Source organism: Malaclemys terrapin, chromosome 5 (genome assembly GCF_027887155.1).
Source record: "Malaclemys terrapin pileata isolate rMalTer1 chromosome 5, rMalTer1.hap1, whole genome shotgun sequence".
Lineage (NCBI taxonomy): Eukaryota > Metazoa > Chordata > Testudines > Emydidae > Malaclemys > Malaclemys terrapin.
In genome coordinates this window covers 101,384,060-101,409,449 of record NC_071509.1, presented here as the reverse complement: position 1 = coordinate 101,409,449, position 25,390 = coordinate 101,384,060, and the positions used below count along the sequence as shown (strand labels likewise).

Below are 25,390 nucleotides of genomic sequence, written 5' to 3'. Positions count from 1 at the left end.
CTGCTCGTATTCAGCATCTCTAAAATTCAGGCCACTTCCTTTGGTACCTAAATCTGGATTTAGGTGCACAACTTTACACAAGGAAGTGAAAGGATGCACCAAATCAGAGGAATTTAAGGGCGTATGTGGTTATTTAATTCTTTCTTTAGCACTGGTGCCCCCTTTTTTGGGGTGGGGGGGAGGAGGGAAGGAGTTGAGGCTTATTTTTACTGTAGAAAATATCAAAAGAGAAAAAGTTATTTTTCAAATTCCTTTCCTTGCAGGTAACAGACGTCATGCTCTCTGTATCTGTAAGATGCATATATGACATAGGGATTGCATCTAGTTTCTAGAAGCTTGAAAGTCATTTCATTATATTGGGGAGGGGGGGAGGAAGGCACACAAGCTGGAGAAATTGCAGGAGTCACTGGCAACAATCAAGAAGAAAAGCCAAAGATTTGGACTGTAACTGTGGAGCAGCAAGACTCTTGCATTAAAAATACAGCATCTATGCAATAGAACATAACCTCAGCAAGCTTATTACAGATAAGATGTTTTCTTGAAGCATTAATGAGATGAAGAATATATTAAAGATTAAATACCACAATATAATTGGAATCCTAGGGAGAACCAAGGTGAGTCACCTAATAAAATTCTTAATTCAGCAGCTTTCTAGTTTGCAGAAATATGGGGTAAATTATAGAGGTGCTGATCCTCAACTGTCAAAACAGCAACCTAGGATCAGTGGCAGCCAGCCTCACTTAAAGCATTTGAATTACTACCCTTGAGCTGGAATGGCAAAAGTACCAAGGACATCACTTCTGTCATTACTGCTTGAAAGCACTGAAAGCAAGACACAGAAGGTGACTTCTCTTTTGCAACAATTTGCTATACAAAATTTTACTAATTTAAGATTCTCTTCCATTCTAAGGATTGCTAAACTTGCATGTGAATTAGTGTTGAAGTATCAGGACACTGCTAATGATTAAATGGTATTTTAGGAAAATGGTTCATAAGTCTATTATGTGTCTGTGTGCAGAACATTTGGTTTTGGAATGGGTGATAATACTTTTATCTTTACAAGAAAAAAGGTAAAATAAAAAAATAGAGATCGCCTTGAAGTCTGCAGAGAACAAGAAGCTAGAACTGTCAAAAGACTGCGTATTGGAATCCTCAGAGGCATTGACTATTCTCTCGTTCCTGTGGTTTTGTTTTGTAAGGGTGATCTTCGAAAATCAGTCATCTTGTTAGACACTTTTCCCAGACCGAACTGTTGAAATGGAAGAACATTTTCAAAAGCAATCTACTAAGGAAGGGCTAATAAGACAGACTCCCCCCCCCCCTTTTCTGATTTGCTCTGTCATTTTGTCATGCTGTGATCCTGCTTCTTGATGTAGGCTTAAGAGTGGGAAGGATGTAGTCACTATGTTGGCTTTATTTGCCTTTATGTTTTGCTGTTAATTGCGTGCATTTTTAAGTGTGTTTGGAGTTTAATTATATTTGCTTTTGTGGAGTATTTTTATTCCACTGTATGACAGCAGCAGGAATTTGACAGTAGACTTGGCATTTTGAAGGAACCAGAGCTTGTAGCATAGATTTGTGGAGGGATAAAGCATCCAGTTCCGTGGAGTACTATGGTTCTCTGTGTATAATATATTGCTTTCTTAGTGTGTATCTCCTAGCTATGAAGCAATGAATACAACACACAGAAAGGTTAGAATCATGCTTTAGATCTATTGTATTGCCTGGGTACATCAAATTGAGTTGCACTGTAACTCTTAATTTCCTTTCTTTTGCTGGCTGAACATAAATTTTTATTCACAGTATGAGAGTCAGTGGTTTTTAAAATACTATTCCGAAACTTTGGAAGAGATCTTAAGTGGTGACAATTCCTCCGTACATATGCAACTGCAATGTAGAAGGGTAGTGTTTCAGTTTACTTTGGCCTACATCGAATTAAAGAAAATTTATTTTAAAAATAAAATTATAAATTTTGGGAGTGACATGTGATCTCATGACCACATGGTTACACCAAACCAGGGCAGGACCTAGATTTTGTGGGAAGATACACAAAGTAACATATGCACGGCCACACCAGTCTTCACCTTACCTATGAACAGACCCTCATACCTATGTATATTCACTGCAATCCCTAAAGCAGAACTTTCTGAGAAGGGAAGGGCAAATAAGGGATTCAGTCTCTAACATGGCTATCTGTCATTGGACCATGGATGGCGAATTGAGGATTGCATTCTCGCTAGTGGGTGGATGTGTGCATGTGGTGTGGGTTCCCTGCATAAGTGGGGCCTGTGATGTTCTACATAGTAGGCATAAGGCCACCTCCACATAAACAAACCAACAGCAATGAAAAGCAGAGGTTGTGTTGAGAGTTTGCCCAGCCCATCCTGGAGGGAACATATGATTACTGAAGTTTGGAAGAGCATAGCCCTTAAATCATAAAATTCCATCAGGAACTGGGGTGAGGATGCGACTTGCAAAAACACAACAGTGAAAGAGTTCATCCAGCCTAAAGATAGCAAGATACAGAATGGCACTGGGAGAAATGATGGAAATTAAAAAATAAAAAAGAAACACATTTCTGTAATTTAGTAGAAAGTAATAAATATACAGGACTGTAAAAAAAAGAAGCAGCTTTCACTGCACAGGTTTACTGTGCTAAACATGATTTATATATTGTGTTATAGCTTGAAAAATTAGAACTGGCAAGAGATTCACAAAAGCTGTATCTTTCTACACAGGTTTCATCAGTAACTGTGTGCTCAGGAAGACAGTCTTGTAACTTTATGCAACTTTTATCACTCATAACAGGCGCGAAGAGCAGTAAATTGCTCTGTTGAATAATCCACAGTTAAAATGTAACACTCAGAGCATAGGTAAGCAAAGCAGCAGTCACTTAGCAAGGACACAGATAGGGAGGACATTATTTCCCCCCCTCCCTTTAAATTTACTTAGAGTGGTTTGGCTTCTGAGGGGAGAAAATAATGAGACTATAACAATTTTCTCTTCTGAATATGAATATATCTACAGGATGGCAACAAATTACTACGCATGTAACAAATCCTTCATGTTACATGTAATATGTGATGATCCTCTCAGAATTCATTTTCATATAGATATAAAAAGGGAATCATATTTCTTTTCTAGAATACTTCTGTATGTCAGCTCTTAGAGTCACAATATATTACTTACATTTTAATAGTAGTTTGCATGTATGTGAAGGAGGTGTTGCACATAATCAGCAACTTCCTTTCTCTCCATCTCTCTAATCTTATTAAGTAAAGGCTTCTATTCAAAATAAATGACCTGGTGTACAAGCCAAGAAGGCAGAGTATATTGGTCCATCCAGGAAAAAAAGGTCCACTGAACAAGCCAGAAGGGAAAAATAATGTTTGGTGGCAGAGAAATGAGGCACTGCTTAAGGTAATTAATGCAAATGAGTTTCCTGCCTTCCATGCTGCATTCCTTTCTGTCTGGTGTTGGTCATCTCTCTCCCTGGCCATGAGCCTACAGAAGTTATTCCAGCACTTAACAGATCATCTTTATTTGAAAGCAGATTTTCCTTCCATTCACCTCTATAAATGTTTCTGTTCACAGGACACAAACAATTTATATAAAAACTGTATTGGTGTTCAGCTAAAACACTGGCTGCATTTCCCCTGCTCCATATTCGGTAGTACCATCTCCACTGGTTCAAGGAGTCAATCTTCCCCACCCCCTTTTAGACAGCTGTCACCCCAGGCAAGCTGCATAAAGCAAGAACGGTGCGCCCCAGTGGGATTCTAGCCATCCTTTGAGCAGGTCTGTCATAGAAAACTGTGGTCTTTTCTTTGTATGTCCATCCATACAGGGTCAACCTAAAAAGGCTACTATGATCATCATCATCATCATCATCTAGTTATAACAATGCAATGATTCTATGGTATAGTGCATAATCTGCATAAACACCACCCTTTAAATATTAAATATTTCATGAGATAGATACAACAGCCTTGGTTGTGACTAGCATGACACAGGTGCACAATGGGAATAGAGGGTACAAAAAGCATCCCCAACTTACAGCTCTGCACAGGTGCTAATCACAAACCCAACTCTTGTATTTTCTGAGAGCAAGGACCACACAAGGCAATTGCCAAGAACAGCAATAATCTCTCCCAGTGGGAAGGGAAGGGACCAAGCTGGGGTCAAGGTCATACAACCATTTCCATATTTAGTGAGAGGATTGTTCATACTGTACCCTTTTAAAAAGCCCACTATGTTTCATGCTCCCTGGCAAAGCTAGCCATCCTTGCCACTATGGATGTCACCTCCCTATAAACCAATATCCCTCACAATGAGGGCCACTGCCTGCCTCAAATATCTACAAGACAAGACAATGGACAACACTCAGATATCTACTCTATGCGCATCACCATACTCAACCATTTCATCCTCACCCATAACAACTTTATATTCAACAACAAACATTTGTCCCAACCATGAGAACACTCATGAGTACTAGGATGGCTCCCTGGTATGCCAACCACTTCATGGGCCAACTTGAAGAATTATTTCTGGACAAATGTACCATGAAACCAATGATATACCTGAGATACGTTGATATTTTCATCCTATGGACAGATGACAAATTCCCACATATATTTCCATGACAACTTCAACAATTACCAGCCCATCCATTAAACATTCTGGAACACTCTCACACCAGCATCAACTTCAACAATGGAATCATACAAACACCTATATACAAGAAACCCACAGATCACTGCACTTAACTTCACAGCTCCAGTAATCACCAAACACACCAAGAAATCCATTATCTACCACCAGGCAGATACAATGGAATATGCTCCAAGAACAAAGCTTGGGATATACATCTTAACACACTTAAAACTGCTTTTACCAAACAAGGACACTCCACCAGAGAAGTAGATTGCATCATGGAATAGACTACCCAAATACCCCAAGAGAACCTGCTTCAATATTGGGGAAAAAGCTCTCTGACTGCAACCTCTCCCCCCTGCCAGCTGTCACCTACTTCCCCACACTGAAGGGTATAATTAAACAATTACAACTCAGACTTGATAGGGACCACATCCTGAAAGAAATCTTTCCTCAACCCCCTCTTCTGGACTTCAAACAATCCCCCATCCTCACCAAACTCAGTATCAGAAGCAAACTCCCCACAGACAAGGACTCAGTCCAACTCAAAGCAGCCAGACCCTACCATAACAACAGATGCGAAATCTGTTGATAATCATGGAGGTATGTCAATACCCCCAGAATATACACCTTTCAAGATCCAAAGGTTCTACTCATGCCTATCACAACACGTGGTGTTCCTCAGCCAGTGCACGAAATGCCGCAATAACAACTATGTGGGTGAAACCAGAGAATCACTGTGTTCTTGAATGAACTCACACAGAAAAATGATGGAAGACAAAAGCATCATATCACCTGTGTGTGAACACTTTTCTCAAAATAATCACTCCACATCTGACCTCTCAGTCTTCATCCTCAAAGGAAACCTGCACAACACCTTCAAAAGCCCAGGAATTCAAATTCATAGCTTTGTTAGACACTAAAAACCATGGTCTTAATAAAGACTATGGCCTATTACAACAATCTGTAACCCAATAAACCCTCTTTTATTGTCCTTTGACTGCAAAGATGTTAACAGTCTACTTCACTTTGAATGATCTCTTACAACTTGTGTTAACTACTTATGCTAATACTTATGTATTTAGCTCTGACACTATGGGCATGTCTACATTTAAAACACCAGAGCGGCACAGATACCTTAGTGCTTCAGTGTAGACACTACCTACTGTGCAAGGAAGGGTTCCCCTGTCAGCGTAGGTAATTCACCTCCCGGAGAGGCGGTAGTTAGGTTGACGGAAGAATTATAGCACTGTCTACACCAGGGGCTAGGTCAGCTTACTTAAGCCCACTAAATTTTTTAGTATAGCCTGGCCTATGAGTACCTCTCTCAGACTTGCAGAAGAGCTCTCTGTAGCTCAAAAGCTTGTCTCTTTCACCAACAGAAGTTTCTCTAGTAAAAGATATTACCTCCCCTTCCTGTCTCTCTGGCAATCCTAGAGGCACAGTGCCCGAGGCAGATACAATAGACCCCCCATTTGGCAGCGTTCCTGAAGTCTCACTCCTATGGGCAGTGGTTTTCACACCACATTCTTGCTCTTAGTCACCACTATACTGCTTCTAAGGCAAAATCTGTTTTTGTGATAAAAGGCAGAAATATTAAACAATCCCCCTACATTGAAATTCACAGCAGTATTGTGTGTGAGCCAACTTGCCTACATCTTCTCCTTTGACATATTAAATGTTAATAACTGATTGGCACAACGTTCTTTAAAATAGTAGCCGGGCATAAAAAAAAAAAAAAAATCTATTGAATAGTTTTCATAAATTAGTTTAAAGTTATATTATAATTTTAAGATCTAATTAGTATATCATCTGTCTACTGCTTCATGATGCATATCTTTCCATAACTGCATATGAAATAATATGCTCCAGCAGTTAAATCAATCTCCCTAGGGCATAAGATACAACGGAACCTACATAGTTAATAACATTTCCTGTCTTTCTTCTTTTTTTCTTTATCTCTTGTACCTTTTACATATTATTCCAAACAAGTCACTGTAAAATGCCATGAAAGCCCTGCATGAACTGTAAAGATGGAACATACATTTATAATAAATGTAATAAAAAAAGCTGTAAAGATAACCTGGCTAATAAATTAGGAAGATAAAAAGAACCTTAAAAACAAGAGGAAGTTGCAAATAGTTAATTAATCATACAGCTGTGTGTATTTATAAAGGAACTTAAAGAAATGTCGGAATATTTTGCATTCACAAGACATTTCTTATATTACAATGTAATAAATATAATTCAGCCTCTCATGTCTAATTCTCTTTCGTTGTAATTGTGTAACAGACTTTTCTATGAGGTATCACTTATTTACAAATAATCTTTATTTAAAAACTAAATCAAAATAGTAACATAAATAAGGAAAGAATTCCCCTTTAAAATCCAAAAGGTGTTTGAAGATATTTTTAAGCGTTCTCTCTGGAAGGTGTTGGTAAACAGTCTGGTTTATTCTCTCAGTAGTTCAAGGTTTCTGAAACCTTTTCCCACCCATTCTCCTTTAAGACACACAAAAAGTATTCAAACCTCCCCCGGATGTAAATATTTAGGCCCCTCCAACGTACAAATAATTGAAAAGGAATGTTCAAGAAAGTCCTTTCCCAATTTTTTTCTTTTTAAATCATTTCAGGGGTGTATATTAAACATGTGAGGGCCATTCTTTCATGTAAAAATATAGCATATTGGATGGAAGGATACTTGAAAAAACTTAACAGGACAGCATAAAATATACCCTGAAAAGTCCCATCAAATCTAGGCACATTTGTAATATAAAGATAAAAAAAAGCAAAGAATTTCATACAGTTCCTATGAGCAGGAAAGTTTCAAATAAGGAATAGAGCTTGTTCACCTAAACTCAATAAAAGCATCTGCACGTTTATAGCTTCTGCATATCCAAAACATAGCAGATTGCACGTAATCATACAAATCAGATCTGGTGTGAGAAATCCGTTAGACTAAGCAAAGAAATATTGAACTCAGCAGCTCAGGGATGCATGCAGTAGATAGAAGCAGGAAGCCCGCCAAACAATCAGTGGGGCCACTGGACGATCAAGGTGCTGTAGAAGCACTCAAGGAAGATAAAGTCATTGCAGAGAAGCTAAATGAATCATTGGATCAATCTTGACTGCAAAGATGAGAGAGATCCCCACACCTGAGCCATTCTTTTTAGGTGACAAATCTGAGGAACTGTCCCAGATTGAGGTGTCAATAGAAGTGATTTTGGAAAATATTGATAAATTAAACAGTAATAAATCACCAGGACCAGATGGTATTTATCCAAGAGTTCTGGAGGAACTAAAATATGAAATTGCAGAACTACTAACTGTGGTATGTAACCTATCATTTAAATCAGCTTCTGTGCCAGATGCTGGAGGATAACTAATATAACATCCATTTTTAAAAATTACTCTAGAAACAACCCTGGCAATTACAGGCCAGTAAGCCTAACCAGTACCAGGCAAATTGGTTGACACTAGAGTAAAGAACAGAATGATCAGACACATAGGTGAACATGATTTTGTTGGGGACGAGTCAACTTGGCTATTGCAAAGGGAAATCATGTCTCACCAATCTATTAGAATTCTTGGAAGGGGTCATCAAACATGTGGAAAAGGGTGATCCAGTGGAGATAGTGTAGTTGGACATTCAGAAAGCCTTTGAAGGCTTGAGAAGAGTCCCTCACCAAAGGCTCTTAAGCAAAGTAAACAGTCATAGGATAAGAGAGAAGGTCCTCTCATGATCAGTAACTGGTGAAAAGACAGAAAATAAACGATAGGAATAAATTATCAGTTTTCAGAATGGAGAGATATAAATAGTGGTGTCCCCCAGCGGTCTGTAGTGGGATCACTGCTGTTCAACATATTCATAAATTATCTGAAAAAATGGGCAAAAAGTGAAGCAGCAAAATTTGCAGATGATACAAAATTATTCAAGATAATTAAGTCTAAAGTAGACTGCAAAGAGTTACAAAGGGATCTCACAAAACTGGGTGACCAGGCGACAAAATGGCAGATGAAATTCAATGTTGATAAATGCAAAAGTAATGCACATTGGAAAACATAATCCCAACTATACTTACAAAATGATGGGGTCTAAATTAGCTGCTGCTACTCAAGAAAGATGTTGGAGTAATTGTGGATAGTTCTCTGAAAACATTTGCTCAATTGGCAGTGGCAGTCAAAAAACTAACAAACAATGTTAGGAGCTATTTGGAAAAGGATAGACAATAAAAGACAGAAAATATCAATGCCACTATACAAATCCAGGGTCCGCCCACACCTGGAATACTGCATGCAGTTCTGGTCACCCCATCTCAAAAAAAAAAAGATATATTAGAATTGGAAAACATATAGAGAAGCACAACAAAAATGATTACGGGTATGGAACAGCACCCATATGAAGAGATTAAAAAGACTGGAATTTTCAGCATGGAAAAGAGATGGACTAACAGGGCATACGATAGAGGTGTATAAAATTGTGACTGGTGTAGAGAAAGTGAATAAGGAAGTATTATTACTCCTTGACATAACACAAGAACAAGGGGTCACCCAATGAAATTAATAGGTAGCTGGTTTAAAACAATCAAAAGCAAGTACTTCATCACACAACACACAGTCAACCTGTGGAACTCATTGCCAAGGGATGCTGTGAAGGCCAAAACTATAACAGGGTTCAAAAAAGAACTATATAAATTCCTGGAGGATAGGTCCATCATTGGTGATTAGCGAAGATGGTCAGGGATGCAACCCCATGCTCTGGGTGTTCCTAATCTCTGATTGCCAGAAGCTGGGAACAGATGACAGGATGGATCAATTGCTGATTGCCTGTTCTGTTAATTCCATCTGAAGCACCTGGCATTGGCCACTATCAGAAGACAAGATACCGGGTTAGATGGACCATTGATCTGACCCGGTCATTGATATGACCTTATGATCTGACAGTTGTTCTTATGCAGACTATGGGACACTAGGTATTAATTCTCATAGGCTAAATTCTCTCCTCTGCAAGAGCACTGCTCAGTGCAGGAGATAGGATGAGGAGGACATTAGGGTACTGGTTATAGCGTCCTGATATTTATCAATGGCCCTAATCCTGACAGGACTTAGAGCAGCTACCAATGGACTCTACTTCAGTGCAGAATTGGCAAAGTGTTCGTAACTCTGAACAAAACATTATGGTTGTTCTTTCAAAAGTTTACAACTGAACATTGACTTAGTACAGCTTTGAAATTTTACTATGTAGAAGAAAAATGCTTCTTTTAACCATCTTAATTTAAACAAAACAAGCACAGGAACAGTTTCCTTACCGTGTCAGTTTTAAAAAAAAAAAAAAAACTTTCCCTTTTTTTTTTCAGTAGTTTACATTTAACACATTATTATACTGTATTTGCCTTTTTTTTTTTTTTTAAATCTCTGCTGCTGCCTGATTGCGTACTTCCAGTTCCAAATGAGGGGTGTTCATAAAAGCACAGCCTTTTAGGCTACTAAAAGAAACAGATAAGTGAATGGAATATAACATTGTCACTGGATAATAGCCTCTTCCTGATAGATAAATATTGAGAGAGAAAGAGAAACAATTTATTGAAAATGAATACGGAGGTGATGTTACCAAGTTTATTTTCAGTAGGAGGCAATTAGGCTGCAATAACATTTTCTTCCATTGACATTATTCCTATTATATCAAATGTGACAAAGTAAATAAACTAAGATGGATGGACATTGCTGAGTGACAGCTATTCACTGTACTATACTGGGAAAAAAAAACCCCTATATTCTTATTGGCTTAAATTTCATACAGTGACAGCCACATCAGTAATGATCAGGTAATCTCAATCTAAACACAATTTGAGGGTTTTTTTACAGCTAAAATTACAGTAGGGTGGCCTCCCTATTATGGTTACGATTGAAACTACCTTACTGTTTAATAAGTTAGTAGTTAGAATGTTGATAAACAAAAATAGCAAGGCCTGACTGCCCCTCATTAGTTTTTGTATTGAGGGACTTCAGGTAAAAACAGTCCTATGCCATCAGATTTTTCAGAAGTGTCTATTAATTCTGTGTGCCTAAAGCCTGGGTGCTGAAGCGGAGATGTCTTCTGCCTGATTTTCAGAAGCTGAGGACACTCAGCTCCCCCTCACTTCAAAGGAGTAACTATAGATTTGTGAGCAGTGAGCTGAGGCTAAACAATCAATATAACAACTATTTTCAAAAGTGATCAGCTCCCATTTAGACACCTCAATAAAGTGGCCACTTATAAAAGTACTTAGGACCCAGTGGTTCCCGTTGTTCTAGTGACTTATCTAGGTGCCTAAATGGAGTTATTAAAAACTTTTAGTTCTTTTGAAAATCTGAGTCTATATATACCTTTACTGTAACTCATAACTTATCCTGCCTCAACTCTGCTGCATTGCCTTTGTATCTATCACTCCCTCTTTTATTATTTGTGAAAGAACATTAACTTGCCCTGTCAACCATTCTGTTTCTTTTTAAGAAGTTAGTAACTAGAATTAGGCCATGTCTTTTGAACCCACAGTACCTCTGAGGAGCGTTCAGGACAGTGAGACTCATTACACTATGGAAAAAGTATAGTTTAAGCTCACCCAAACCCACCCAGAGCAGTTTCTTTCAGGGTTTCCTGGTGGCAACAATAGATGTTTTACCCATCTTATGTTCTTCAGCCTAATGATATGAATTATTAACTTTGCACTGTGTGGGATCACTGGGGTGGGGATAGGGCTGTCTGTACTCTCAGCTTCTCCAAAGCACTTGTGTAGGTCCAACCATAAATTGAACTAAAATGATCTGTAGAACTGAACAATAAAGGCTCCATTAGTGTTTCAGGGCCCCACTGTGTGACTTCAATCGAGTTATACTAGGAATGAATATGGCCAGAAATTTAATATTAAATTTAATAGGAAATAAGTTATAATTATGTCAAACAGCTCTGTAATTTTTAGATGAAACTGAAATACATAGAAAAGCATCAGTTCCAATGCTACATTGTTAGAATTTAAATGTTGTTAGCTTAGCTAAAATGAGTTAATCATGGATGCTGAATATAAACAACATCCCTATTAGGCAGTCTATTTTCATACTTGAGGCACACAATTCTCTGTGTTACAGGCAGTGCAGCAGAACTCAGCAAAACACTATCCCTCATATCTAATATGATGGCATTTATACACAAATATGGTTTTCAATAACAGATATTCAGCCGCTTCAAATTAATTCTACTTCATTCATTCAGTATGTCATTGTGTTGCAGAGGATAACTCCTTCGATATTAATAGTAATGGAGATACATTGCATCTGACAGTGCTAACAACATGTTTAACAGAATACATTAGCTTTAATTAGATTAAGGATCTGAAATGAACACTTTTTTCAAATGCTACTGTTTCAAAAAACAATTCTATTTAAATGGTTGCATCTGTTGTACTGGTTCAGAAATTATATCTGCTTTGATATTACTTTCCATTAGAGCTGTGAAATTATTAAAAAAATTAATTGCGATTAATCACACTATTAAACAATAATAGAATACAATTTATTTAAAATTTTGGATGTTTTCTACATTTTCAAACAGTCAATTAGCTCCAAAATGGAATCTCAACTGTGCTACCCATTCCCAGTCAGTACCTTCACAGTCTTCTTTCAGGCTGCTTTCTCAGTATCTGCCCAGGTCCTTTCTTCCACACTCACTGCTGCTATCATGTCCAGGTGGGGAGGCACCATTATCACAGTATGGAAATAGACAGCATTGTGGGCTAGGATGGTCACCAAGTGAAGAACAAAGGGAGGAGGAGCACTTGATTTCAATTACAACACGGAATACATAGTGTACAGTGATCACTTTATTTTTTATTACAATTATTTGCACTGTAAAAAGCAAAAATAGTATTTTTCAGTTCACCTAATACTAGTATTGTAGTGCAATCTCTTTATCATGAAAGTTGAACTTACAAATGTAGAATTATGTACAAAAAATAACTGCATTCAAAACCAAAACAATGTAAAACTTTAGAACCTACAAGTCCACTCAGTCCTATTTCTTGTTCAACCAATCGCTCAGACAAACAAGTTTGTTTACATTTGAAGGAAATAATGCTGCCTGCTTATTGTTCATAATGTCACCTGAAAGCGAGAACAGGCATTCACATGGCACTGTTGCAACCGGCGTCAAAAGATATTTATGTGCCAGATGTGCTAAAGATTCATGTGTCTCTACGTGCTTCATCCACCATTCCAGAGGACATGTGTCCAGGCAGATGAGAGGTTCTGCTCAATAATGATCCAAAACAGTGCGGACCAACATGTTCATTTTCATAATCTGTCTCAGATGCCATCAGCAGAAGGTGGATTTTCTTTTTTGGTGGTTCGGGTTCCGTAGATTCTGCATTGGAGTGTTGTTCTTTTAAGACTTCTGAAAGCAAGCTCCACACCTCATCCCTCTCAGATTTTAGAAGGCACTTCAGATACTTAAACCGTGGGTCGAGTGCTATAGCTAATTTTAGAAATCTCACGGTACCTTCTTTGTGTTTTGTTAAATTTGCAGCAAAAGTGTTCTTAAAATAAACAACATGTGCCGAGTCATCTGAAACTACTAGAACATGAAATATATGGCAGAATGTGGGTAAAACAGAGCAGGAAACATACAATTCTCCCCCAAGGAGTTCAGTCAAAAAAATATGTTAATTAAATTTGTAACGAGTGTTATTAGCATGGAAGCATGTCTTCTGGAATGGTGGCTGAAGAATGAAGGGGCATATGAATGGTTAGCATATCTGGCACATAAATACCTTGTAATGCTGGCTACAAAAGTGAAATGCAAACACCTGTTCTCACTTTCTGGTGACACTGTAAATAAGAAGTGGGCAGCATTATCTCCTGTAAATGTAACCAAACTTGTTTGTATTAGGGATTGGCTGAACAAGAAGTAGGACTGAGTGGACTTGTAGGCTCTAAGGTTTTACATTATTTTGTTTTTGAGTGCAGTTATGTAACAAACAAAAAAAAACCCTACATTGTAAGTTGCATTTTCATGATAAAGAGATTGCACTACAGTACTTGTATGAGGTGAATTGAAAAATACTATTTATTTTATAATTTTTACAGTGCAAATATTTGTAATTAAAAATAATATAAAGTGAGCAGTGTACACTTCATATTCTGTTGTAATTGAAATCAATATATTTGAAAATGTAGAAAAACATCCAAAATATTTAATAAATTTCACTATTGATTAAAACGGCAACTAATCACAATTGATTAAAAAAAATTATGATTAATTTTTTTGAGTTAATCGCGTGAGTTAACTGCAATTAATTGACAGCCCTATTATCTATAAAATTTCATTTTTTTTTCTCCATTTGGCAGTAAGTATTTTGTAAATACTATGAACTAGCCTCACAAAATAGTAACAAATCTCACTGCTTTTACGTTTTCTTTAAGAATTAAAGATATTTTATTCTCAATGAATGTCTTTTAAATTTGTCTGTATAGTTTATTGCTTTTGAACACTAACTTCAGTGAATTATTATTCTAACAGAACCCAAAATGTCATTTTGAGGTTCACTTACGGTGACCAGATGTGCCGATTTTATAGGGACAGTCCCGATATTTGGGGCTTTTTATATCTATTATATATAGGCTTCTATTATCCCCCCCATCCCGATTTTTCACACTTGCTATCTGGTCACCCTAGGTTAACTTCACAGGAAAAAAAAAAAAAAAAAAAACAATGGGAAAAATACTATTTCTGATCCTCATAGTTTATTATAGTGGAGAACCTGTATTATTTCTTAATTCAGGTTTTATTTATGCATTTCATTAGTCCAGTACTTCAAAGCAGCTTTGTCACACTGACTGAAATGGGAGCAGCACCAGGCTCTAAATCTTCCCTGTAATTCAACTTTGTATTTAAGAGGTTCTCAACACCAAAATGAAATGCTGCAACCACACATCACACACAGACAGAGGTTATCGTGCCTTTATATTTGTATGAAACTGCTTAGGTATCCAAAAAGTGAAGATCCTTACAGAATATATGTGTTGGAGGCTACCCAAAAATGCTTTCAACAGTTTTATATCAGAAATATATCAATTTTAATACACTTTAAGGTTATTGTTTTACGTTTTTGGAAAAATTGAAAGAATGTGTCAATTATAATTTTGAAGAAAAACTGAGTGTGAAATTGTCAATCCGAAAACACTTGTTGAATGAGCCAATATATTTAGAGGGTTTTGTAGCTCAATAAATTTAGTGGTAATTTAATGAGATCCTCTTTATCAACTAAGTACACTTTAAAAAAAAGCAACACTGAAATTAGCAAAATATTACCCACTAATAGTGGTCTCTTACAACTCTTACACTGCCAACATTTCTAGCTAGATTAACAAATATCTTCATCATTTGTCCAATTTTTAGCTTCTAGAACAGAGACCTCAGGTTTTGCAAGGTGTTTTTTGGTCATCTGTTTTACTACTAGATTCTTTCAAAAAAGAATAGGTATAAAGCATAAAAATAATGTGTTTCAAAGGTCATTCTCATTCACCCATAACCCACCACTGTACTTGAATGGCAGAGCAACATAAAGTGTAAAAGGACTCTACATGTGTTTATAACTAAAAACAGTGCAAAACTCACAAGCACTGGAAAGTCAACAAGTGATAGAGTAATTATTTCAAACATGTATAAACACTAGCTTGGTTGCATGTAAGAGCCACAAAATATGGAAATAAGAAGGGTGAAAAGCTGTGACTAACTCCTGACACTTCAAAAATGGTTAATAATCCAATATGGTCTTCTTTAAAATTTATGTTGGCATTTATTATCAGATCAACTCATTCACCTTCTGCTTGTAAGTCTGGCTGATGGCAACATGCATGTATTACATACTAAGGATCTAGCTCCAACCCTGAGAGGTGCTGGAGACCTCCTGGAAAGTGCGAGTATCCTCAATTCCCAGTGAAGTATCTCCCATGAAGTGCTTAGCACCTTGCAGGATCAGATCCTTTCCAATTTCTTAACTTTTTATAAGTTTGGCTGCTATTAGTGGGAAACCCTATTCTCTCTATTCCCTTTCATAGACGCAGAGGGCTCTGGATACAACAGAACCAGTTTCCATGTGGGCAGGAAAGCAGAATCCCAAGATTCAAACAGGAGCACACACCTTCAGCAAAGTTCAGCAGGTACTCCTTCTCTGTCACTTCGGTGAGTACCTGAATTGGCCAGAGGATCTGTCACTATGATCCACCAGCCTCTCCCAGCACCTTTGCAAGAGGCAAGTTAAAAGGCTATAGACTCTATTCCAGCTCTGAGGTTGCAGCAGGTGCCACAAAGGAACTTTGTAGCCTGCAAGGGAGAAGGATTCTGTCTCCCCAAACTCCAAGGGATTTTTCCTGTGCCAAACACATATACTTGGGATTGGTGCAGCAAGACAGAGTTGCATTTTTGGTAAATTTCAAATATTAATTTCAGTTTAAAAAATAAGAATTCATGCTGAAGCTTTTGCAGTAGCAGAACAGTGGTTTTTGCACATACTGTACCTGCACATCATTGACATTCATCCTTGTTCCTTCCTTCCCAACAAAGATGTCATCTATGTCAACAAGAATGTACCTATCCAAGGACAATGTGAGCTTTTTCCCAGACAGGAAAGAGACGGCATCTATAAAGATCAGCTTGTGCAGCCAAAAGTTCAAGTTGTTGCCGAAGAGGACTCTCTGAATCCCATCATGAAGCCCCAGGTCATGAACTACTGTGGCATGGAGAGCATTTTTAGTGATGGGTAGTGGGAGGTTTTCTGTAGTCTTTATTTTTGCAAATATCACTGGCTGATAGGTGGAATGATTAATCTGGAAAACAGTCCAGTCATTTCCAGGCAAGGGACCTTTATCAAGCTTAGAGGATTTAGTTACATGAAGCAATGGGGAATGAGGGTTAACACAACAGTCCTTAACACCCAGATTGCCATGAACATGGAAAGGAAAGCCCTTAAACTGAATGCTCTGCAAGCTGTTCTCGCTGCCTTTATGGAATCCAATGACACCCACACCATATTCAATACAGTATTTATCTAGAAGGCCTTTGTTCCATGAGTCCATATTCAAATACTTTAAAATATTTTCATATACAATGAGAACATATTTGCCTTTATTTTTGTCTATAAGCACTGGAAGATCACCTTTCCCAGGAGCAATCTCTATGTGATACTGAAATCTGCTGGATTCTAGAATTGTTATTATATCTTGACCGAGTGTTGAGTACTGGCTTTCCACAAACACCAGCACTACGGGATCAGTCCTCATGGGATCAATGGGCTTCACTGTCTTCAGCTCCACTAACTTGTATGGCAACAGCTGAAGATCACCACATTCCAATTCTGAAGAGATCTCAGAAAGTTCATTTTCCTGTTTGTAGCCATTATACAAATAGTAAGCAGAAATAACAATGCTCACCATACAAAAAGTGGCAAGCAAGATAACTGTTCTTTGAAAATGTCTGTGAAGTTTCATGATAAAACTCATGTTGTATACTTGCCTTAGATTGCTTCCAACAACAGCAGCATTAAAAAAAAACAACTTTTCAAGAACTTGATCCAGTCCTGCTTAATAATTTATGTCACCATTGCAGCACATATGTCTATCTTCAGCAAGCTTTATAGACAGTATAGTCTAAAAGAAAAAGAAAAGTAGAGGTTTAATGCATCCATAAAAAAATTATTGCATTTCAACTAGCTGGTAGCAGGCAAACCATTGCTAAGTATAGGCTCAGAAATTAATTCAGAACTTCAGTAGTTTTTTTTGTAATGTTTTAACCAGTTCTGTTAATTCCCCCCTCCATTATTTATTATATTCATATTCTATGACTCACAAGTTTCACCTTTGCACGTCCTAATTCTACAGGACATGAGTAAGAGATCCTACACCCCACCTGTAGTCTAGTCCCAGTTACTTTCAGCATGCTTGTTACACAAGCACCACTTTGGTCATCATCAGGAACTGAGCACAGGATATCAAAAGCTAAGAGACTCTCTACATCTTGAATAAAAAGATCAAGGCCCAGATTTTTAAAGTGGGTTTTAATTGGAGTTAGATAGTTAGGCACCTAGTGGGATTTTCAAAAATGCTGATCTGCATCATTAGGCACCTAAACACCTTTTAAAATCTGGCCCTAGATCCCATAGCTGGCAGCTGTAAGAGATAACCTTTTCTGTGGATCAAGCAGAGAGAGGGACATGTTACATACATTGAAAAGAGGGTCACACTGGCAGAGAGCTTCTGCAGACTGAGCTCCATTCCACACAAGTATGCATATCCCCTGCCCAACCCCCACATCCTGCCCCCACTTGCATAGGAAACTGTATCAATTCTGCTGCAAGTATACAAAAGAAGACAGGGATTTGGCCTGCACTAAAAACTTGAAAGATTCAAAGCAGCACACCCAAAATTGGCAAGACAGGAGCTTCTCCTGTGGAACTCAAAGTGTAGGACACAGGGCATTCCAATGGTGTCCAGCCAAATATTTTCATGTTATATAATTTCCTTTCCTGTCATTTTTCTAAAAGCAAAGCAAGCAAGCAAGCAAACCCTGCCTCTCCTCACCCTCCACACATAGGGGATTTCATAACAAGATTAAAAAAAGGTAAGAGAAGTTATGGTTGTATGCTTAAATGCTTAAAGTTAAAATTTCTCTCAAGAAGTTAAAGTTGCATGCATATCCTTAACTCTGCCCTGTTGTGTGTACACATGATGGTCACACACTACTTCTCAGACAATACAATATAAATTACAATCTTTTCTACTATGTTAGATGCATATGTGTACTAGAATGTACTATTCTGTTTACATTAAGTATTTTATACTAAAAGTATGCAATAAATCATGCTTATATATTCCATATTAAATATAACATACTCCAGATTAAGTATAACACAGGGCAATAACAGAAACTTACTGGCACATGAACCACCTAAGTTTGCAACTTGTGCTCTGGGCTGTACCTAAAGAAAACTGTGGTGTTGACTAAAAGGATAATAGCTACTGACAAAATTATTAAAATACCTATTTGAAAATATAAGCTGGACAAATATGACAATAAAATTAAATATAAAAGAATAAAGCAAGTATTACAAGACAGCTAACTAAGGTTGCAACAAAAATTGTGTATTATATAGTATTATTTAGGAAACAGAACATCAATGTAATTGCAGAATGTATCATATATAATACACAGGGGTCGATATTAAGTTTGTGTTTGCAACATTTAGCTTTGTCTTTTTCTGACTTCTGAGTGCTTAACCACACACCCTCTTATTGTATTTTTAATGAAACAAAGAGGTATATTATTTTTTTTTAAATCTAACACTGAAGGAGCCACAAAATTTAAAGCCAAAATCCATTGCTTATATATGTAAAATCTACAGGGTTAAACTGTAATGGACCTCACTGACAATAGTGGGTAAATCCATCTGTAAGGGCAAAACCTTGCAATTTGTGTACAAACTGGCAGATGATGCCCGCCATATACCTATTATGCAAAATTTACAATTGTGCATGTTTTTAAGAGGACTTTGGCCCACAACACTTTGTGCTCTGCTTCTGCCAAGTTATCAAGCTATTTTGCAAAGTGCCTATTCCTGGCACTTTGATAATATTTATTTCAGAAAATAACTGAACAAGACAGAATAAGTTTGTGCACCACAAGAAATGCAAGAAAAACTAATGTTTACAAATGGTTGAAGGAGAAGATTAGTAGTGAAAGAGATTTGGGGGTCTTTCCTGCATCTAATATAGTCAATAGCAAAACTCCAAACTTAATTGCCAATTTAAATCAGGACTGGAGCAGGCCTTTTATTTTCAAATTTCTGATTGGAAGTGTTACTAAAAACTCAATGTCCTCTTAACTTTCTCAACTTTAGCTACATTCCAGGGGCTTGATCCTGCACAGTGAAAGTAAGGAGTATAAACACAAGGTAAAAAGTAATGAGCAGGAAAGTAAGTTGAGGGGAATCCAATCCTGTTTTAAAGATAGCTTTAGAACATGGCACCCAAGTTTTTCCTGCTTAATAACAAGACCAGGGAAAAGTTGTGAAAGCATAGCTATGTTTCTCATTATATGATGGGGATTATGCCCATGTCTTGCCAGACAAATTCATTCTTTGCCCATCTCTTTCCCTTTTTTACCCTGTGTTCTTGAGAGCAAAGGAAAGGTGCACAGGTGTATTAAGACTTACCACACGCAGTGGAGAGGCTTACACCTAGCTCTTATCTTTAGCAACTGGCCATAACCGTCACTCACATTTGCACTGGGGCACAACAAACTTGCCCTCCCTGTTGTACACGGTGTTCAAAGCATAAAGGTGAATTATTCAGGATTGAGGGGGGGGGGGGGGGGAGATCCTGGCTCTAGAAAGTAGAGACAGCTGTCTGAAAAGAGAATTTGCAAATTTTATTAAAAATAAAGATGAAATGACAATCTGCATGTGTTACAAGGATCAACAGAATAGTTTTGAATAGTGAGCACCGTTACATGCTTAGGCTATTATCTTCAGAGGGACTATCAGCCTATCTAGCAATAAAGAGATGGTTGATCGGAGTGGAAGTAAGGTAACAAAGAGAAAGTTCAGTCTTGAATGATTGAGGCAACGTTAAGAGGTTGTTTTCAGACAGGCTTCTCATTTGTGGACACAATTTGTAGAATGTTTGTGGATTTTTTTGTTTGGTTTCTAAATACAATTATTATGTTAGACTACCAATGAAATACTTCCTGAAAGCAATCTATTTTATGGAGTGATCCGAATGAAGAACTGTGGTAATTTGATTAATAAAACAAAAGAAAGGGAGTTCCAAGCATAAGGAGCAGCACATAAGAAATCAAAAAGGCTTCTGAAAAGTCTGAGATTTTAGAAGAGTTATGAGTTTGTTGGTATGGTTTTGGTTTGGTACCTGTAAAAACTCGGGACCGTTCCTCAACTAGTATAACCAACAAAGGTCATTCACTTCAACTGAACCATGATGATTTACAGCAGATGAGGATCTTGCCTCATATGTAAAATAATATAGTACAACCGAATCCAAGAGCCCCAAACATTGCACTCCCACTATTGTAGGGCCTTGTACCATTATTGTACAATACTATACAATGACTTTTGAAGGAGAACATGCCCATCAGTCTGGAGCAGTGCAAGCTACCCCTGCACTTCTGCACCTAAGTCCCCTGTCTGAGCATCCCTAATTTGATCTCTAAGACTTTTGCATTCATTAAGTATATACCTACGGATTGAGACCAGAATCTATTAATCTAGGTACTACAGCATTGCTTCTAACATGTTATCTCACAGGGCCTCCCAAAGATGAAAAGAAATAATCTCTTTTGTCTTCCCCATAAGTAAATTTGAATAGCTAGAAATATTTTGATACATAGACAAATAGGTTTCTTGTATGTGAGAAGAACCTAAAGGAAAATTAAGTCAAAGAAATGAGCTTTGTATTAAATTCTGAATACAAGGAGTACCACGGTCATTCTTCTCTCTTATGGGAGCAACTTCAATAGTCCAGCTCCTGGGAAAGTTCTGTCTCCTATACCCACTAGTGCTCATCCAATTAGTTGACAGTTTCATCGTTCCAGCGGAACATAGCTGCAGTGGGAAGTCATGCGCATAGAAGTGGTAACTGCCCAGGTAGCTAGGACCAATCCCCATAAATGGCTGTGAATATTAGGCCAGGAATCTTCAATTGGCCTCTGTATTCAATGGTAAGCCAATGCTGAGAACAGCATGTGCTAAAAAAAAAAAAAAAACACAGTGTTACTCTGCAAACAAACTGCTGTGCTTTGTGCCACTTACAGCTTTTTCTGGGTGTGTGGTTTAATTCCTGGATATAATGACCAAATCCTCTGTGTAAATCAGTGTAGCTAAATTGACTTTAATTGACCTATGCTGATTTACCAGCTGAGGATCTGGCACATTAGTGGGTTGCAGTAATTGAGGCTGGAGGTCACATATGTATAGATCATGCATATGCCCTTATTGGTTTTTAAAGCATACACATATCAAAGCATTAAAAACGTGTATATTACCTTTGCAAAAAGATCTCTCCACTTAAGCCTATGGATCAGGGCATTCAAATTCATGTAGCTGGCCTGCAGCCTCCTTTGTGGTGCACACCCCTTGTGGACTTGGGCTGTGGGTGAAAATAGTGGCCACATCCCCAGCATGACAATTTGGCCCCCTCTGTATGGTAGAGCAAAAATCTGCCACAGAGATTCCCATGGTGCACAGGGAAGCATGTAGTCCCCTTGCATGGGCTCTCCACTAGTGTGCAATGGTCTTCTGTACAATGGAAATACAATTTTTCTGTGTGCAGGACTTAAAAAATAATTGGAGAAAGTTATACTCTTGGCCATTCCTTGACATAATTAGTATTTGTGTTTTTTAGAAATGACATCAATTCTAGTTTAATCCATCCCTGCATATTTGGGGTCAATTTCTCAATAAATAAATAAATAAATAAAATAAAATACATCCAAATGGAATCCCACCCCTCATACAAATTGCAGTCTGTTAAAATTGTGACAGGTTTCAGAGTGGTAAATTGTGTTAGTGTTTGTCAGCAAACCTTTTAACCCACCAGAAGCAGTTCTCTTTAACTCAACTATATTACAAACCTAGTTTCATCAGCATAATTAGTGAAAAAATTAAAAATATCCAAAGCCAAAAGAGAAAATAAAGCCTATAAAAACAGTTTCCAATTTGAAGCAAGATCATTTAGTTTAAATTAAGGTATACCTAAGCCACATATTATATACGCTGATCCCTGAGTAGGAACAGTACAGTTATGCTACACTCAGCTCCTTCTATATTCTGGTATACATAAATTCTTCTTGACATTTGTATTATGAAAACACCTCTGATTTACAAAGAACAAACAAAAATTATGTGAAGTCAGGCATCCCGAGTTACCCATCAAATATTATTTACTGTAAATGATATTTCTGCAGTTACATATAGCTGCACAGATCTTTGTCTCTCTCCTAACCTAATAACACATTAAAACAAAATTCTAGCTCTGTTCCTTTGCACACTGACCACTGCCTGCATAGCTGCAACATAATGATCAAATGCAATTTGAAAAACTGGTTTTAAATGAAAACCAGAAACAATACAAATATTTTCCATATTGTGTAGTATAAGCATTAAAACTATTATGATTGGCATATTATTTAACTATACTGAACAAAAATGCCATTTTTAGACAAACAATCATGAAATATGTTGGAGAAAATAAAGTGTTGACATAATTAGGGTGCTATTTTGAAATTATTACATTAATGTTGCTAAACAGGCAAACCTTTGGGAGTTAACAAATGACAAGGTATGAAGGAACAATGTCTATTTGTTGTCAAGCAATGGTGGTACAGATGATAGTATGCATATTTTGGATCCCCAATAAAAATACATACTGCTTCCAAGTACTTGGTACCAATCTCTGTCTGCCATAAAATTCAAGCACTGAACACTCAGGAAAATACAAAATAAGAAAGCTGATATTTAGTCTATATGTTTGGAAGAGATTTTGATATGTAACAGTCAAGGAAAGTAATTGAAAGCTATAAGTATCACATAATTTCAGAGCTGGAACAGATGACTATCTGGGGACTTAACATTTCTAAGTGTACCAACTGAAAGGCAGGATGGATTAGATGGACTAAAGATTCTTTAAAAGCATAGAAATCAGGAGGTAAACACTCTGTCCAAATCTTTCTGGCAAGTACTATTCATTTTGTTATTAAATCTCTGTACCTTCAGCTTTCTGATGTATTGTTTTACACAGAATGACACCAGCAGGAAATATTGCCCTGTATGGAGGGGATGACTGCATAATGATCTGTTAGTAAAGGAGATTTTAAAATTAATGAAATAGTGTTTAGAAAACTGTTGGTTTTTTAAAAAAGAAAGGTTTGAAATAGTTTAATTTGCTAAAAAAAATATTTTCCCCCAAAATTACTATTTGACATCCCTTCAGTACTTTCTATCCAAGGATCTCAAACAGCTTTACGAACATCACTGAATTGATTTAAACAATATTTCTGTGAAATAAGCATTACTATCTCCATTTTTTATTGAGGCAGAAACTCAATGATACAGAGGCTAAGTGATTTGGCCCAGGTTACAAAAAGGTGGTCTGCAGGAGACTCAGTTCTCCTGCCTCCCAGGTACCTTCACCACAAAACTATGCTATTTCCCACATATTCCTGACTGATGCTTGTCGAAAAGATTAAATGCAGGTATTTAATTAATGCTGAGAAACTTACTTAGGTGAAAAACTGGATAGAAACCCCCCCACACACTTCTACTGTTTGGTCAAAAGGCCTCATATTTCCAAAACAATTATCTGGCAGGCCTGAAGAGTCAACTAAATTGTGTTTTAAGTACTTTACCTAGATAAAATTACTTAAAAAGTCTGATAGAACTTCTCAGGTATATACATGATATCTGAAATAAACATTAGCACACGCCAAATTCTGCATGGATTTGGGAAAATTTCAGATATTAACAACTAATGGGTTATGACTGTATTGTTATGATAATATTTTATTTTTACTAACACAGCAATCAAGCAGCTCTCAATGTCCTAGTACACTAGAGGGCAACAGTGTCACACAGAAAAACCTATTAACTGCAGGGCTGGCTTGGGTACCAGACCAGGAAGACAGATGCTAACTGAGCTAATAAATAAGAACTCTCCCAAATGCGATAAACTTGGGATGTGTCGTTAAAGGCTGTTTTTAGAAACGAAGCCATATCTTGCCAGTTGAAGGGTTAATAAACTACGCTGATAAATATACATCCCCGCAAATAATCGCTGCATACATAACTCTCCAGGGCATTCACACCAGCAGAACCACCCAGGAGCTAAAGGTCTGAACAGATCTGATTAAAATAAGAGAGGGGAAAAGGTCCACACGCACTAAAAGTTGCACAGTCACCAATAAGTATGCCCCGCAGAAGTTTGTTGGGGGGCGGCCGGGAGTGAGGAGATTAGCAGATAATAGAGTTTGGAGACTTTTCTGTCTAGGCTTAAAGCACAAAATGTGAGCCGAGCCCTACCCCAATGATTACCTCCAGGTGCACTCCAGAAACATGCCGGTGCTGCTTCCACTTCCCCTAGACCTGCTGCATGCAGCTCCTCCTGGGACGGGACGAGTGGCCGCTGCCAGTCTTTCCCTCTCTCTTTCCGCTGCCCTCCCAATCAGGGGCCGCTCAGTCCGGTCTGCAAAGCCCCAACCGAAGCACCAGGAGGAGGCAGGCGGTACAGCCAACCAGGGGGAGCTGGAGGTGACTCTAGGCAGCAGCCGGCCGACCGGCCGGCACGACCCAAGCGCCCAGGAGACGAAGGAGCCAAGCAAAGCTTTTAGTAGCAGCCGCTGCAGGCGGCGGGGCGCAGAGGCTGTGGGGTGCCGCGGTGGAGCGTGGGCCAGCCAGAGCCCGCCGCCTCTCACTCTAGAGAGCTGGACGCTGCTCTTCTCTGTGCCACTCGCACTCGGAGAGGCGGCGGGAGCAGCGAGCTGGGGACTCCGGCTTCTCCGCCATTGGCCGGCGGAGGCTCCTCCCTTCGCGAGTCGCCTCCTTCGTGGGGAGGCTTGTGCAAGGGGCTGGGTGCGTGGCTGCGGAGCTGGCCGCGGCGGGTTTTAGTCCGTGCGCTGCCGCCACGCGGGGGATGGGGCGCCT

The 25,390-nt window shown here is 38.1% G+C and overlaps 1 protein-coding gene across 2 annotated transcripts in view; it reads right to left on the bottom strand.

Moving 5' to 3' along the window:
• LOC128838508 (bifunctional heparan sulfate N-deacetylase/N-sulfotransferase 3) overlaps positions 1–25,138 on the bottom strand; it is a 110,195-nt gene extending 85,057 nt beyond the window's left edge. For both annotated transcript variants that reach the window (XM_054030756.1, XM_054030755.1), the window contains exons 1-2: positions 24,782–25,138; positions 16,206–17,333 (exon numbers count right to left, since the gene is read on the bottom strand). In XM_054030756.1, the coding sequence (XP_053886731.1) occupies positions 16,206–17,186 (981 nt within the window). In that variant the 5' untranslated portion in view covers positions 17,187–17,333; positions 24,782–25,138. The remainder of the gene's footprint in view (positions 1–16,205; positions 17,334–24,781) is intronic.
• Between the last annotated feature and the right edge of the window lie 252 nt (positions 25,139–25,390).